Here is a 17,114-nt window from a genome sequence, read left to right as displayed (position 1 = left end):
TAGGACAGTGCCTGGCACATAGCAGGCACTTAATAAAATGTTTATTGATTGATGCCTTTCTAAATGTCGTCATAAAATAATTTTAACTCATATTGGAAAGGAATATTTCAGGAAACATTTTGTTCCCTGAGGAATATGATCCACATGTACATTGTAGTTGGCAATCCTTTCAGGTAAGGGTTGGGCTAGATGGCCTCTGAACTCACCATTCCTATGATTCATTCTATTCACTCCAAGCTTCATTATATTTTTCTGAGCTAGATTCTTTTCCACAGAGAAAGGTCTATTAGATTTCAAAAATGTGTCCTTACACAGGGCTTGGGGGAAATCCAATGTGCTTGATTTTGAAAAGAAATGGACTCTAGTTAATAGGACAGGTCATGAGCTTCATAATGTTTCCACATCTTGGTTGAAAAGTTATCAGAAAAAAAAAAGAAAGAAAAGTTATCAGGCACTTCTTCCTCTATATTCCTACTAACAGGCTAGGTACAATAAAGAAAGGAAAGAGAAAGGAATGCTGTGATTCATTTTTAAGTGACTGATCTAGTTATCTTTCACTGAAATAAAGCATCTTCATATTACATAACACTCAGTTCCAATTAGAGTGGTTTGGCCTGCTTGGAAGTGCGTGCCTAGTCTCTTATCATTGGTATTCCATCTTGCAACAGGTCTGTCGAAAGTTTCGAGATGAAGCCACATGCAAAGACACCTGCCCCCCTCTGATGCTATACAACCCCACCACATACCAGATGGATGTCAACCCAGACGGCAAATACAGCTTTGGAGCCACCTGTGTACGCAAGTGCCCACGTGAGTTCACCAGAGCCCCTACGCAAAAGTTGTCATTTAACTTCTAGGATTTCCCTACCAAGATTTCATGATTCAGGAACTTTTGAATGGCCCTTTTTTTCATTTATTCCATGCACTTTTGGGGGAGATGGATCAACACTATTCTTCTGGTGTTCATGAAGGATGTAGTTGCCATCATGCAGCTGCCAAGCAGAGAACTAAGGCATAATGTCCTGGTACCTTTCCTTGAACGGAAAGGGATTTAGATAGGAAGCCCCAGATCCCAGACCTGCTTACAGGTGAGTAGCATTCTACGCTGAAGGGCCATTATCTGAGCTTTTCTCATGCCTAGGGTGGCTGCATCCTATTCCTTAGCAAGATCTATTTTTGCCAGGCTCTTTTACTTTGAAGTCCAGCTGTCACCTGCCAAGGGCAAGTAGTCTTATTGTCAGTCATCTATAGTCATTTGAACTCTCTCAGTGTTTCACAGAGGGCATTAAATTAGAGAATTTATAGACAGAGACCTATCTTCTACATTGGTATCTTTCAATTCTACAAGCATTCCCTTCCCCTTCTCACTTTTTCAAGTACTGGGATTTCTTATCTCCTGAGAAGGAAGGGAAGGAGAGATGTTGAGGGGAAAGTGGTTGTTCATTAAATGCCTTTCAATTTCAGTTAAAACAAAAATAGCGTCTGAGTGTTAGATAAGTATATATGGAATAGGAGGTGAGATAAGCACCATAAACTCATTGATGGCATAAGTCTCCATTCCCTGCCTACACTAGTTGGTAACACTGAACTTTACATAAAATTACAATTAGACCCAGATGGGATGTTAGAGGAATCCAATTCACTCTTACACATTCTATAGACCAGCCCTGTAAAAGCCAAGGCCATGAGAATAATGATGATGATGATTCCTATCACAGTGTTTTAAAACTCATTAGGCTCTTATCATTGCATGAATGAATATATAAACAAATAACTAGAGTCAAGAGAGGCAAATTGAGTTGTCCAGTGTCACATAGTAATTTAGTAGTAGACAATGGCCCATCCTTTTTTAGAAAGTAGAATAGGGAAGGAAGATTAGTTATGCATGATTTTTTCAGTCTTTTAATCTCCAACCTTCAATCCTGTATATAAGGCACTATCTTCAGTAGATTAGAGGGATACGAAAAGATGAGAAGATATTTCCCTTACATGTCTACCAAAAAATTATTGATTAACATCTAAGAGTTTATAATGTAGAGGGGAACATAATGTAAGCAGATTTGGTGACTTAAGACCTCTTTAAAACAATTTATTTTGTAAAATGTCAGTTAACAGAGAACAAAAGAATCTCCATGTTGAGTTCAGGCTGAATAACAATAATAAAAAAGGGCAAGGAATTGACTGTGCCAGTCTTCCTAAGAGCACTTAAGATGCCAAATAAGATATTTGGTCCTAATGAACATAATGACAAGTAATATTTAAAGGGCACCTTAAAGTTTGTAAAGCACTTCCATTTCTTAGTTCAAGTCCCACAACAATCTTGTGAGATATGTGTTCCGAGTATAATTACCTTCATCCTGCAAATGAAGGAATTAAGATGCAAAAGCCTGGTGTGACTTGTCCAGGGCCACATAGTGAGTAAGTAGAATTTGAACCCCAGGCTGCCAGACTCCAGCACTCTATCTCTTATGTCAACATTGATGCCAAGGGGGAAGACACTCAAAGACCATGATGAAGTGCTAGAAGGAGAAATTATCTCGTCACAAATTTATGTGGTTAAAAACAAATTTGAAAATATGTAATAGCTCAAATTTGAGAGGATTTAAAGAAATAGCTAATTTCAAAGAATTTAAATTTAGGTGTTTTTATGGCTATGGGCATTCTGAAGATAAAAAAATGTAAATACTATTTAAATAATTTGACATAACATATTTAAATAGTAATTTTAAATAATTAAAATTATTGGGAATTGCTAGCGTACACTTCCTCCAGCAACTATTTACCTATAATTTTCTATTTAGCCCATTTGTTTTAATTTCTTATGGTGAAACAACTGCATATGTGGGTTATTTTCAATATAGTTTTATGCACAATGTAAGTAACAAGGGGAAAGCATCGTGTCCATTCTACAACCTGGATACTGAGGGACTGAACTCGTTCCAGAAACAACCAGCTCTGTTCCATGATCCTTTTTTCTTTCCCTCTTCCTTAGATAACTATGTGGTGACAGACCATGGTTCTTGTGTTCGCTCCTGTAATGCTGAGACCTATGAAGTGGAGGAAGATGGCGTCCGAAAATGTAAAAAGTGTGAAGGTCCATGTAGTAAAGGTAAGAAAGCTACAAGAGGCCAGAAAGGGTGATTTTTGTTATTCTTGACCTTTATTTCCTAGGTCAGCTGGTGGTCTTCCCATTTTTCTCTGAGACAATACTTTTTATCATTTCTTAAGGCACCATTATATTCACATACAATAATTTTTTGAGTATTTTCAGTGCATTTCAGCAAGCATTTATTAAGTGCCTCTTCTGTGCCTTGGGAATACAAACTCAAAATTGGAGATCACTAACCCTGTTAGCATGGGAAGCCTAGTGCCAAAAGCTATATGTCTGAACTTCATATGATGCAAAATAGAATTCATTTGGGAGCATTAAAATAAAAGCAGAGAATAGCCTGAGATAGGTGTTTGGAGATAAGTCTGGAAGGGGGGAAGCAAGAAGAGCAGCAGAAACTAAGGGATGAATGTCATTAAAGAATTGGGGGAAAGAGCCTCACCCTGCAAATCTGGAGCCTTCAGGAAACCACTGGGCATATGCCCCCCTGGGGGAAAAGCCTAAGAACTTGGACACAATACCTGATCTAAGTGAGTGAGACAAGGAAAGAATTAATCTGCATGAAGACAGAACAACTCGCAAACATTTTCACATGGAAGGAAGAACAAGATGAAAGATGGCCTTTTCCCTTAATTTTGAATAAGCCCAAGGCAGAGCCAAGATGGTGGAGAAAAGCCAGAAAGTTGCCTGAGCTCTCCCCAGTTTCCCTAGGAAACAACTTTAAATCAAGCCTCTAAATGGATTCTGGAGTGACAGAACCTACACAAAGATTGCGTGAAACAATTTTTCAGCTCAAGATAACTTGGAAAGTTCTGCCTTACTTGACTACAAGGGGAGAGCAGCCCAGCACATGTCCAAGCAAGCCAGTGGGAGGCTCTTAGCCACATCACAGATCAGCAATGGAGGCCCCTTGGTCCTAGAAGCCAGCCAGCTGTGAAGCCTCTAGCCCCAGCACAGAAGGCAAATTACCAGTCCTGGAACTCCAGCACAGCAAGCATGACTAGACTGGGCCACCAAAGCACAGTGGGCAAGCTGCCAGCACCTGAGGTCCCACTACAGAAAGCCAGTGACCAGACCCCTGGCCCCCAGCACAAGAAGCTGGGGACAGTGCCCCCTGTGCTCCAGCAGGAGAGCTCAACTTTAAAAGCCATGAAATAGGCTTAAAAATGAACAAAAAAAAAAAAAGGAAAGAGCCCTGACCATAGAAAGCTACTTTGGTGACAGGGAAAATCAAAACTCAAACACAGAAGAGGACAAATGTCAAAATGCCTACAAGTGAAATGTCAAAGAGAAGTATGAATTGGTCTTAAGCCCAAGAAGCCTTCTTGGAAAAGTTCAAAAAGGATTTTAAAAATCACATAAGAGAGACAGAAGAAAAAGTGGAAAAAATGAGCAAGAGAGAGTCAACAGCTTGGAAAAGGAAGAACAAAAATTGATTGAAGAAAACAATTCCTTAAAAAATACAGTTGGCCAAATGGGGGGGGGGGAATCCACTGGGGGGGGGGAACAACTCCTTAAAAAGTAGAATTGGCCAAATAAAAAAGGAGATACAAAAGCTAACTGAAGAAAATAATTCCTTAAAAATTAGAATTGGGCAAGTGCAAGCTAATGACTTTATAAGACATCAAGGACTAGTCAAACAAAATCAAAAGAATGAAAAAAATAGAAGAAAATGTAAAATACTTCATGATCTAGAAAAATAGATGCAGGAGAGATAATTTAAGAATTATTGAACTATATGAAAGCCATGATCAAAAAAAAAGAGACTGGATAGCATCTTTCAAGAAATTATCAGGGAAAACTGCCCTGATATCCTAGAACCAGAGGGTAAAATAGTAATTGAAAGAATCCACTGCTCACCTCCTGAAAGAGATCCTAAAATGAAAACTCCAAGGAATATTGTAGTTAAATTCCAGAATTATCAGGTCAAGGAGAAAGTACTGTAAGCAGCCAGAAAGAATTCAAATATCAAGGAGCCACTGTCAGGATTACACAGGACTTAGCAGCTTCTACATTAAAGAATAGGAGGGCTTGGAATATGATATTCTGGAAGGCAAAGGAGCTTGGGTAACAACCAAGAATCAACCACCCAGCAAAATTGAGCATAGTTTTTCCAGGGGAAACATGCATATTCGATGAAATATGGGACTTTCAATCATTCCTGATGAAAAGACCAGAGCTGAAGAGAAAATTCAATATTCAAATATAAAACTCAAGAGAAACATAAAAAAGGTAAGTAGGAAAGAAAAGGAAAAAAAAACCACATGTTATTCCATAAGGTTAAACTGTTTACCTCCCTACATGGGAAGATGATACTTGTAACTCTCGAGAACCGTGTCTCTATTAGGGCAGTTACAAGGAGTACACGTAGACAGAAGGTGTGGGTATAAGTTGATTTTGATATGATGATATAAAAAAATTAAGGAGTGAAAAAAAAGGATTATACTGGGTGAAGAGGAAAGAGGGAGGCACAATAGGGTAAATTACATCATGTGAAGAGGTGCAAAAGACTTATTACAGTAGAGGTAAAGAAGGGACGGGGGTGAGTGTTGTTTGGGATAAGAACTCACTATTTAACAAAAACTGCTGGAAAACTGGAAAATGCTATGGCAGAAACTAGGCATAAACCAACATCTCACACTGTATACACCAAGATATGGTTAAAATGGGTACATGATTTAGACATAAAGGATGATGCCATAAGCAAATTAAGAGAGCAGGGAATAGTTTGCCTGTCAGATCTACCTGTCAGAAGGAAAGAATTTATGACCAAACAAGAGATAGAGAACATTATGAAATGCAAAATATATAATTTTAATTACATTAAATTAACACAAAATTTGCACAAACAAAGCCAATGCAACCAAGATTAGAAGGAAAACAGAAAGCTGGGAAATAATTTTTACAGCCAGTATTTCTGATAAAGTCCTCATTTCTAAAATATATGGAGAACTCAGTCAAATGTATAAGAATGCAAGTCATTGCCCAATTGATAAATGGTTAAAGGATATGAACAGTAGTTTTCAGATGAAGAAATTAAAGCTATCTGTTGTCATATGAAAAAATGTTCTAAATCACTATTGATTAGAGAAATGCAAATTAAAAGAACTCTAAGGTACTGCCTAACACCTATCAGATTGGCTAAGATGACAGAAAATAAAAATAACAAATGTTGGAGGTGATGTGGAAAAATTAGCACACTGATACACTCTTGGTGGAATTGTAAACTGATCCAGCTATTCTGGAGAGCAGTTTGGCACTATGCCCTATAGTCTGGCTATAAGACTGTGCATACTCTTTGATCCAGCAATACCACTACTAGGTCTATATCCCAAAGAGATCAGAAAAAAAGGGAAAAGGGCCCACATGTACAAAAATATTTATAGCAGCTCTTTTGTGGTGGCAAAAAACTCGAAATTGAGGGGATGCCCATCAATTGGGGAATGGATGAAAAAGCTGTGGTATATGAATGCAATGGAATACTATTGTACTATAAGAAATGATGAATAGGTGGGTTTCAGAAAAACCTGGAAAGACTTTCATGAACTGATGCTGAGTGAAGTGAGCAGAACCAGAACTATATACACAGCAACAGCAACATTGTTCGATGATCAACTATGATAGACTTAGTTCTTCTCAGCAATACAATAATCCAAGAAAATTCCAAAAGACTCATGAAAATGCTATCCACATCCAGAGAAAGAACCATGGATTCTGAATGCAGACAGAAGCATACTATTGTCACTTTTTTCTTTGCTTTTTGTTTTTTTTTTCTTTCTGGTGGTTTTTCCCTTTTGTTCTAATTCTTTTTTCTCAACATGACTAATGTGGAAATATGTTTAATGTAATTATACATGTATAACCTATATCAGACTGCATGCTGTCTTGGGGTGGAGGGGGAGGGAGGAAGAAAACTTGGAACTCAAAATCTTATGAAAGTGAATATTGAAAATTATCTTTTCATGTAATTGGGGAAAAAAATAAAATACTATTAAGTTGGAGGTGGGATTTGAATGAACTTTCATCTTCCATTATATCAAAATGCTCTGTTTCCACTCAACATTCCTTCTGCATCCTAGGATGCTATCTCCAGGCCATGAGAAGAAATGCAGGGCCATCTGGCATGTGGCAAGCTATGGGAGAAAATGTTGGATTAGAGATGCAGAGGATTTGAGAAACAGATGTTTCCCACAGGAGGGTCCCAAGTTTTTATTTCCCCAAATTATCCAACAGGAGGGGTGTGTGTGTGTGTGTGTGTGTGTGTGTGTGTGTGTGTGTGTAAATTAACAAAAAAATTGTGATTCTGTCAACCTTGGTGATTTTTGTCTATTCTCAATGTGAAAATTCCTTCCAACAAGACATTGCAACCTACCTCTGTAAGTCAGCTAAGTATTATGCTAGTTAGAATATTAGACTCAAAGTCAAGAAGACTTGCCTCAAATACTTAGTAGCTGTGTTACCCTAGGCAAGTCATTTAATCCCTAGCAGCCTCAGTTTCCTCATCTGTCATCCTGAATCCTTCAAGGAGGTTTGACTTGATTGCTTCCAAGGTGCCCTATAGTTCTAAATCTATGATTCCATGATTATCAAAGACAGTTGCCAGGGACACTTATTTGGTACTGTGTACACCATGGAGTCCATGGACCCTTAAGCATCTGTGAATAGATCTTAGGGGATCCATCAATTTTCATGAAATATTTTGGCAACTATTTCAATACTCTTTTTAAAAATAATTTGGTGTATTTATTTTATGAATTTAAAAACATCATTCTAAGACAAAGTCTATAGATGTTACCATACTACTAAAAGGGTCCAGGACACAAACTCTTACTACACTAAGGCAGATCTGGACAGACCTTATGTTGTGTCTGTCTCTGTCTCTTTCTCTTACATAAACATATATGTGTAAATATACATACATTAACATACGTATACATATAAATGTATGGATTTGTGTGTATTCATGAGCATGTATATAGACATGTCCATGCATGTCACATTCCTTCCTCTACATCTTCCTTTCCGCCTCCTCCCTCCTTCATTTCTTCTTTTCCTTCCATCCCTCCTTTCCTTCCTCCTTCCCTCACCTTTTTCTCCCTTTCTCTTCCTTCCTTCTGTTTTTCTTTTCCTTTCTTTCTTCCTTCCATCCCTAGTGCCTGATAATGGTATTTTATGATGCTATTAATAATTACTTATTAATAAATGTATGAAAGGGCTATTGCTGTAAAAGTTTATAATAACTAGCTGCTGTTACTGAATCAAGGAGGAGACCTTAAAAGAAGTCCATAATCCTAAACACTTCCTTGGACTGGCAGCTATCCCAGAATTAATGTCTTCATTTTATGAAGGAGAAAACTGAGACACACCCAGGGAGGTGAAACAAATAGTCCCACATCACATGGGTGTCTGGAATGTTCATCTAATGCTTTTTTATCACTGATGGGAGAGGGAGAGGGTGATCAAAAAAAAAATTAGTTTAGTGAGATGTTCGGCTGCCATACTCATCCTGTTTTACCTTCCTGGAAGAGCCAGGGTTAGTGGTTGGCAGATGAATTTTGCAACATTGAAATGAATAGATTGTTGAACTGAATCTCTCTTGTATGGCCCAGTGATGGATTTTTCTCCCTATCTGAATGGGATTTAAATGGTAGTGATCAGTAATCCCCTGATAGCAAAACTAAATGAGGGTTATTTTGCATTTGACAACTGTGTGGCAAGCCAAAGACAACGAGGGAGACATTTTGAAGTTCATCTGGAAAGTTGTTCGTTCTAGAAAGCCGGATTGAATAATCTTCTCTGCTCTCCTCATAGTTTGCAATGGAATAGGAATTGGTGAATTTAAAGATGTTCTCTCCATCAATGCCACAAACATCAAACAATTCCAGAATTGTACCACCATCAGCGGCGATCTGCACATCTTGCCTGTTGCATTTAAAGGGTAAGAAGTTTGTGAAGATGAAACGCACAGGGAAAGTGTGCTGCTTTTCTTGGGTCTGTGATCACTGGATGATAAGGTTCTATGTTTATTTCAGTGACTCCTTCACGAATACTCCACCTTTAGATCCCAAAGAACTGAATATTCTCAGGACCGTGAAGGAAATATCAGGTTTGTACAAAACCCCAAAGAACCACAGAGTGTTAGAGCTAGATTCAAGCTTAGAGGTCATCTAAGACAAAGTCACTAATTCTATAGAAGAGAAATAGACCCAGAGTAGTGACCTTTCCCAAAGTCACATGGTTAGTCAGTGAAATCAGATTTTCTACCTTATGGCATGGGTTCAATAGCTAAGTATATATATTTATATGCATGTACATGACCAGTGGTATAATCTGAGGTACACTGAAAAGGAACCCAACCCTCAAACAGTATTCAATTGAAATTTCATCGTTTAAAATTAAATTCTTTAAGCTAAAAAAGTAGTGATTCATACCCTTGCCCCTAGTTTAGGTAGGTCATAGGCCTCTGCCTCATCCCAGTAGCCCTATTTCTATTTTACTTAAGGGAAACAGGATTACATTCAGAACAGTCTTATAATTAGATTCCAAAAGGGTAAATTAGCAGTTTTTCCAATAGTTTTGACCATTTTCCAAAGTCAGATTGAACACATCTTTGTCCGTCCTCCTTAAGGGCGTGAAGTAACAATGGCAAGGGGAAGAGAAGAATGATAATTTTCAAACGTTATTGTGAGAGGATATACCTTGATGGGCAAAGCAAACAAGATCATCTGAGAGGTTGGACAGGGGTCCACAGAAAAGACATTGGACAGATTTTGTCTATGTTGCAATTTTCCACAGGCCCAGCCCTGTATATGTAGAGGGAGAAGGACAGGGCCTAAGTCACAATTTTGGCATTTAGTCCTCAAGTTCAGATTTCATGGCAGACCCAGATAAATGTGTATATAAGTATACAAGTGAACTTTTAACTGGTTTATTTCTAAGGAAAGTACATGACATCTAAAACACTTTCCATTTTGTTGCTTTAAATTTTTCCCCCTCTTCTTTTTAGTCAAATTGACCCAAGGCTTATCGATTTTATTAGTCTTTTCAAATAACAAGCTTTTAGTTTACATTTCATTTCTGTAATTTTTTTTTTGGTTTCCAGTTGGTCTATTTCTCCTAATTTTTAAATATATTCTCTTTTAGGTGTATTTGCCTTTCTAATTTTTAAATGCATTTTCATTTCATCATCTCTTTTTCTGTTTTGTTAATGCACGTTTGTAGGAATAATTTTTTTCACCCCTTGGGGACTACTTTAGCTAACTCTAAATCTATGATCCTGTGAAACATATTGACTTTCAGGATTTTTGCTGATTCAGGCTTGGCCTGAAAACATGACTGACCTCCATGCTTTTGAACATCTGGAAATTATACGAGGCCGAACAAAGCAACAGTAAGTAGCCGGCAATCCTAACCATAGTTATGCAGTCAACGAGAGATAGAACTAAATCTTTTCCATTCCAGAGGCCAGCTTTTTAGGGGTTCAGCAAGGAGAAGGCTGTGGAAATTAGCCTGATAATTCAGGTAAAGCTGGGTATTTGGTATTTGTTTGAATTATCCAGGAAGCTCCCATTTGCTTTGGGAGTGAGATCTGACCAGTTTATAATAGAGCATATTTCTGACTTTGCCAACTTTCAGCTTTAATGACTAAACAGAAATTATTAAGTAATCATTATAACCAGTATGGAGGAATGTGGGGAAAGGGCTTAAGAATGGTTCTGCTAAGTACATTCACCCTATTAGAGCTGTTTTACATGACTGACCTCCATGACTTCTAATTGTATTCTATATCACTGTGTAATAATCAAGCACTTCAAGTCTGGTAAAAGCCATCTCGTTTAGATTACAAGATAGTCATACCTCTCGGTACTTAAATATAGTTAGTCTGGATCTCCAAAATGTTCCTTTTTGTCTGGTTATTCAATTTAATTAATGTAATAAGCATTTATTAAGTACCCACTATGTTCAAGATACTGTGATAGGCACTAAGAGATACAGAAATAAAAATAAGAAATGCCTTGCCCCTAAGGTAAGGAGCAGGCATTCTATTCAGGGCGTACAATAGAACCAGATAAGCAAATGGAAAATATATGCAAAGAAAATACAAAGTAATTTCTGGTAGGTGGAAAGAACACTAATACCTGGAGGTATTGGGAAAGGTCTTCAGTGGTAGGTGGCTCCTGAGCTAAGCCTGGAAGGCACAGGATGATTTAGGTAAAGGCACACACTTCTTACCCATCTTACATTCACGTTGCTTCAAAGCATCATCACATGCTGTAGGCCCCTTGGTATATTCCTTCAGAACAATAAATCATCTCACATCCCAGCAGTCTGTCTGTGTGGCTCCGTGCCAGGACCACTTCCCAGAAGCCTTGGGCCAGGCTGTGCTTGAAATCTTCACATGGTGACTGGCGGTGGGGAAAACTCAGAACAGCCAATTCACAGGATGCACACTGTGATGAGTCACTAATTTAGACTGCCCTACCTTTGGGGAACCAGTTTCTGTTCTCCAACACCAGGTAACTCTGGAGCACCTCCCCTGCTTGTGCTTGAGCTATGGGCATCTAATCTCCAAGGAGCAAAGGGCTTTGCTGCCTGCTAGTAACTGATCCATACTTTGTATTCAGTGATTTCAAATGGCACATCCAATAATTTTGTATATGTTTATATCCTCAGTGCCTAGCACAGTGATCGTACATCAGAGGCATTTAATAAATGGTTGTCGAATGAATTGAATTAACGAATGGGGTAGGAGGAAAAGATAATAGTGTTACTTTTTTTAAAAGCTGCAAAGATTGTGGTTCATCTATGGATTTGCTGAATAGCCTTCTCTGCTGTGCTGATATTAGAATCCACAGAGGGAAGGCTAGATGCCAGGAGACAACTTTTAACCAAAATGGTGTGGCTGGTGGGATTGTACTGATACAGAGAAAATTCGCTCATGAGAAAATCAGAATATTCATCCTTTCCCAGGGTGGGGAGATGGGTAGGAGCTGCGACATCAGCAGTCAGGGTGACCAAGTAATGATTCTTCAGTCCCAGAATATTATAGTTTCACTGTTCCTTCTTAGACCTCCAGGACAGTGGCATTTGAGAGAGCTCTTCAAGCCATCCATGGTGTGCTTGGGAAATGGGAACATTCCCAGAAAGGACCCTGTAAGCTCCCTTCTCAAACCTGTGCTGTTTGGCCCAACCCCTTGGCACAATTCCCTTTTCCCACCCGTGGGAAGAACGCCTTCTACCATCTACCCAACAATGCTTATCTGGACTTTTCTTGAAGACCTCCATGGCAGACTCTCCAGAGGCTGTAATCAAGTTGATTTGTTGATTGTAATTTGGTTGATGCCTTCCCCACAAATTTCCTATGCTTTGGGTGGGGAGGAGGGGATTATTTACCACTCTGGGTTTGGCATTGTGATTTGCTTTCTCCCTCTGCTTTCCTAAAAATGTGTTTTGTTTTTTAGTTGAAGAAAACCAAAGTTCATTTTGGATTCAGGATTTTTTTTTTTAAATTTTTAGGCAATTGAGGTTAAGTGACTCACCCAGGGTCACACAGCTAGTAATGGATTCAGGATTTTTGAGAGTTCTTTTCTACCCCTTGAGTTAATTGGGATTTACCTTAGATCAGGGATTCTTAACTTTTTTTGTGTTATGGGCCCCTCTGGTAATCTAATGAGGCCTGGGGACCCCTTTTCTGGATTCCTCAGTCATAATTGAAAAACATGCTAAATTTCATGTTTAGTTTAGTGAAAAAAAGAAAAAAAAATCCCATTCAAGTTCAGGGACCCTCTGAAATCTAGCCAGGGCCACCAGGTAAAAATCTCCTACCTCAGAATATCTCAAAAGCAGATTTACTACTTACACTTCTGAGCACATCATTTCCCTTTTCTGATACTCAATATCTTCTATAAAATAATGAGAGTGGTTTCTAATGTACCATCTAACTGTAGAAGAATATCATTATCTATTATTCTTTCTAATCATTGACCCACCATTCAAAATAAAATAAGAATAAATCTCAATAGTGAAATTACTCTCCCATGATCATGATCAGATCCTCCAGTGAATAGTCCAATCCATATAAGAAGGCAATTTTCCTCAAAGAGACCATTAGTTTGTTTAGAGAATTATTTAGTCTACCAGAAATTTTCCATAATCAATTTCTATTTTTTATAACCGTAAGAAATAGTAGAGTAGGCAATCACCTAATTAGTGCTCCCTGAGAGGACTATGGGCAGCAACCCCTATGCAAAATTATCAACTCTCCTATATGTCATTCCACCATTATCTCTCCATTCCTTTAAGATTTTCCAGGAATATTCTAACTCTCCTGGGAGGGGTCACCAATTAAGCCCTTATCAACTGAGACCTTAGTAATGAATGAACTATTTTTCAAGTATGGACAAGAATTACACTCAGGATCAGTAACTGGGTCTCTGGAGAGGGTATCACAGGAAGGGGAAAAGATGTGAGAGCTCACTTAAGAGAAGCTTCACCTACAGTCAGAATCCACTGACATGTAGCTAGCCCAATCACTAACCTCCAGGTAAAGCTCACCTGTGGTTCCTATTTAGATTTATAAAAGATCAGAAAATTGTGACTTTCTTAGACAAAGATAATAATGCCTTTCAAAGCTGTTCTTGAAAATGCCAGTTTCCTACAGTCTCCAAAAGCCACAGTGCTTGCCTCCTAACAATCTAGTGCTCATTGCAATGCGTGTAAATCTGGGGGTGGAGAGGAGAAGAACAGGGTCTCCTTGAAAACCAAGATGGTTCTCAACAATGCTATGTTGTTTTTCTTTCCCCAGAATTTCCCTTTCTTATAGCTGATTTATAGTTATATGTCACAATGTTGTTTTTTCTCTCCTCATTTCAGTGGTCAGTTTTCTCTTGCTGTTGTTGGCTTGGACATAACTTCCTTGGGCTTACGCTCCCTCAAGGAAATCAGTGATGGTGATGTCATCATCTCAAAAAACAGACAACTCTGCTATGCAAACACAATAAACTGGAACAAACTGTTTGGAACAAAAAGTCAGAAAAGCAAAATCACAAACAACAAAGATGAAAAAGAGTGCCGTAAGTGATCACCCCTTGCTCTGTCTGCTTTTGGGGCAAAGTCTTTGGCAATTCCAGTTGTCCCAAGTGGAGTGGTCTGCCTTGGTGGGTTTCAAGCAGAAGCTGAATAACTGCTGGTCAAGGCCATTCTTGTTCAGATACAGAGTTATCTCGATGGCTTCTAAGGCTGTCCTTTGGCACTCTGAGATTCTATAATGTAGAGATGATTAATTGGCTATGACTCAACCAAAGCTATTGTTCTCACCTAGATGCCTAAATCATCCTTCAGAATTTAAGCAAGAATGAAGCAAACCAGAGAATCCCTGGTCCTAGCTTCTCCATCCGTTTATGTGATCCAGATTAGAACTATTTTAATCATTCTTACCCCAACTGAGCTTATCTAACGATGAGTTTTCAGAGTGATGAAAATAATCAACATGCAAATTAAAGATGTGGAGTCATTTCTACACATCAGTCTACTTTCCAATTTAAAATACTTCCATTATTGTTATTGTTCTGACTCTAGATATAAGAAGCTTGCTTTTAAGCTTCGGTATCTATAACAGAATAAGTCCTGTTTGCCACTATGATTCCAGTAGCCCCTGCCTTTTCTGCTTTCCCAAACAATATTTTGATATAATAAATAAACTGAGATTCTCAAGTGGAAAATGAGTAGTATATTGCATAACCAGTCTTCAGGAATTTCCTAAATCCTTATTACACACATGGTAACATATCAGCATACCTATGATACAAGATAAAAATTCAACATTGTAAATGCAGAAAGTAGAAACTGTAGCTGGGAGACCACAATTTTGATGAAAAGGAGAGTCTTTTAGCAGACTACAAGGTGAAACAAGTTCACAGGGTAATAGTCAAAAACCATCCAGCCTCAGCTTTCTAATCATGCGGTACTGACTGCCCTCTGATTAAAACCCTCAGTGTGTTCAAAGCCTGCTCGAAGACAGATATAATGTCCAGATTGGTGGAGGTAATAATGCTAATACTACTAATAAAAATGATGATGATAGTAATGACAACAAAAACAACTAGCATTTCAGATGAGAGAACTGAGGCCAAGGAAGGTTAAGTGACTTGTCCAGGGTCACACAACTGGTCAAAGCATCTACGTCAAGATTTGAATTCGGGTCTTCCTAATCCCACATTCAACACTCCAACAACTCTGCCACCTAGCTGCCCTATAATATAATTCTACTATACTATGTAGCTGTAATAATTCTACTACATTCTGATGTGGTCAGAGCATGTTTGGGGTACTGTGCTCAGTTCTGGGCAACATAGTTTAGGAACAGCAGAGACAAGCTTTGTTTAAGATTTGGAGAACTATCATTTGGAAATGGGATTAGCTTTGTTCTGCATGATCTCAGTAGCAAGAATGGATTGCAGAGGGGAGTATTTGTGCTTAGCATAAGGAAAAACTACCTCATGGCAATGAAGTGGCCCAGTAGATAGAGCACTGTGCCTGGAGTCGGGAAGACCTGGATCCAAATACAGCCTCCAACACTTACTAGGTGTGTGATCCTTATCCTATAAGTGATTCACTTATCCCTTTTGCCACAGTTTCCTCAACTGTAAAATACGACTAATTTTGGTACCTATTTCCCAGGGTTGTTGTGAGGACCAGATGAATTAATATTTGTAAAGCACTTAGCATGGTGCCTGGAACATAGTAGCCACTATATAAATGCTGTTATTGATAATCAGAATTCTCAAAACATGGACTATGCTGCCTTTGGAGGGAGTAAACTTCGTCACTGAAGGCCTACAAGATGAAACTGAATGTCCACTTATTGGAGACTCTTGGTCAAGTGTTTCAGATCATAGAACAAAGGTTGGAAGAGATCTGAAACCATCTAATACAACCCCCTCCTTTTAAAGATTAGGAAATCGAGGCATAAGAAGTTGAAATGAATTTGCTCAAGGTCACATAGGTTATAAACATCTATTTTGGACTAGATGGACTCTTTCCAACTTTGAGATTCTGTAAAACATTGTACAACACAGAAACCAGAGGATTCACGTCCTAAAGTAGCTGGGGTACTTGAGCCACTCCCATGAAACTTACTTTGTCTTCCTCAGGGACTCTGGGCCATGTTTGTCATGAATTGTGCTCACCCGATGGTTGCTGGGGTCCAAAGCCAAGCCACTGCCTGTCCTGTCGCTATGTGAGCCGTCACAAGAAGTGTGTTGAGAAATGTAACATTCTAGAAGGGTAAGAATTTTTTCTTTGGATTTCTCTATTGTGACCAAAAAGGAAAATGCTCATGTCATTGGAAAGATTAATTTTTAAAGGTCCATAGTTATTTTTTTCTACTTGTTTGCAAAATCTCCTCCAGAGTTCATAGCTTCCCCATAAAATAAGGTCTCATTTATGGCCATACTTCAAAGTTTCCAAAATACTTTCCCCAAAGAAATTCAATGAAATCTGTAGTGCATATACTATATGATCCTTTTATCTGTACCTGTGCTTTCATCCCTATGCGGGCTGCCTCCACTAATACAGACACAGTGAGATTAGTGAGGTTAAGTGACCTCCTTTTTTAATTTAGTGACCTACTCCTTTTATTAAGGGGATTTGTTCTGTGAAGTTTGGATTCAGTCAAAGGGACACACTTGAGGACCTAGAGGTCCGCATGTGGCCTTGAGGCAGCAGGTTCCCCACCCCTGGAGCTCATCTCCTGATATAGTCCTCTTTCTACTACACTCTGCTGCCTTGTTTATAAGTTAATAATTTATAACAACAACAGTAACAAAAATAGGTAGCATTTATATGTATTTTTAGGTTTGCAAAGTGCTTTGCATGTTATCTCATTTGATACCCACCACAACCCTGCTCAGAATCACATGATCTGAATTCAAAGGAACCTCATTGGCTACCTAAACCATCCCAGAAAAAAAGAATCTAGTGTACATCATTCTTTTTTTTTTTTAAG

The 17,114-nt window shown here is 38.5% G+C and overlaps 1 protein-coding gene across 4 annotated transcripts in view; it reads left to right on the top strand.

Moving 5' to 3' along the window:
- Positions 1–17,114, top strand: part of EGFR (epidermal growth factor receptor) — a 251,701-nt gene that overhangs the window by 172,610 nt on the left and 61,977 nt on the right. For all 4 annotated transcript variants that reach the window (XM_020981282.2, XM_020981283.2, XM_020981286.2 and 1 more), the window contains exons 7-13: positions 669–810; positions 2,993–3,109; positions 8,921–9,047; positions 9,142–9,215; positions 10,409–10,499; positions 13,982–14,181; positions 16,261–16,393. In XM_020981282.2, the coding sequence (XP_020836941.1) occupies positions 669–810; positions 2,993–3,109; positions 8,921–9,047; positions 9,142–9,215; positions 10,409–10,499; positions 13,982–14,181; positions 16,261–16,393 (884 nt within the window). The remainder of the gene's footprint in view (positions 1–668; positions 811–2,992; positions 3,110–8,920; positions 9,048–9,141; positions 9,216–10,408; positions 10,500–13,981; positions 14,182–16,260; positions 16,394–17,114) is intronic.

This window comes from Phascolarctos cinereus, unplaced genomic scaffold, assembly GCF_003287225.1.
Source record: "Phascolarctos cinereus isolate Bilbo 61053 unplaced genomic scaffold, phaCin_HiC Scaffold_4;HRSCAF=312, whole genome shotgun sequence".
Classification (NCBI taxonomy): Eukaryota; Metazoa; Chordata; class Mammalia; order Diprotodontia; family Phascolarctidae; genus Phascolarctos; species Phascolarctos cinereus.
Note: the sequence above shows the minus strand (reverse complement) of the source record. Positions and strands in the feature narration are given on the sequence as shown.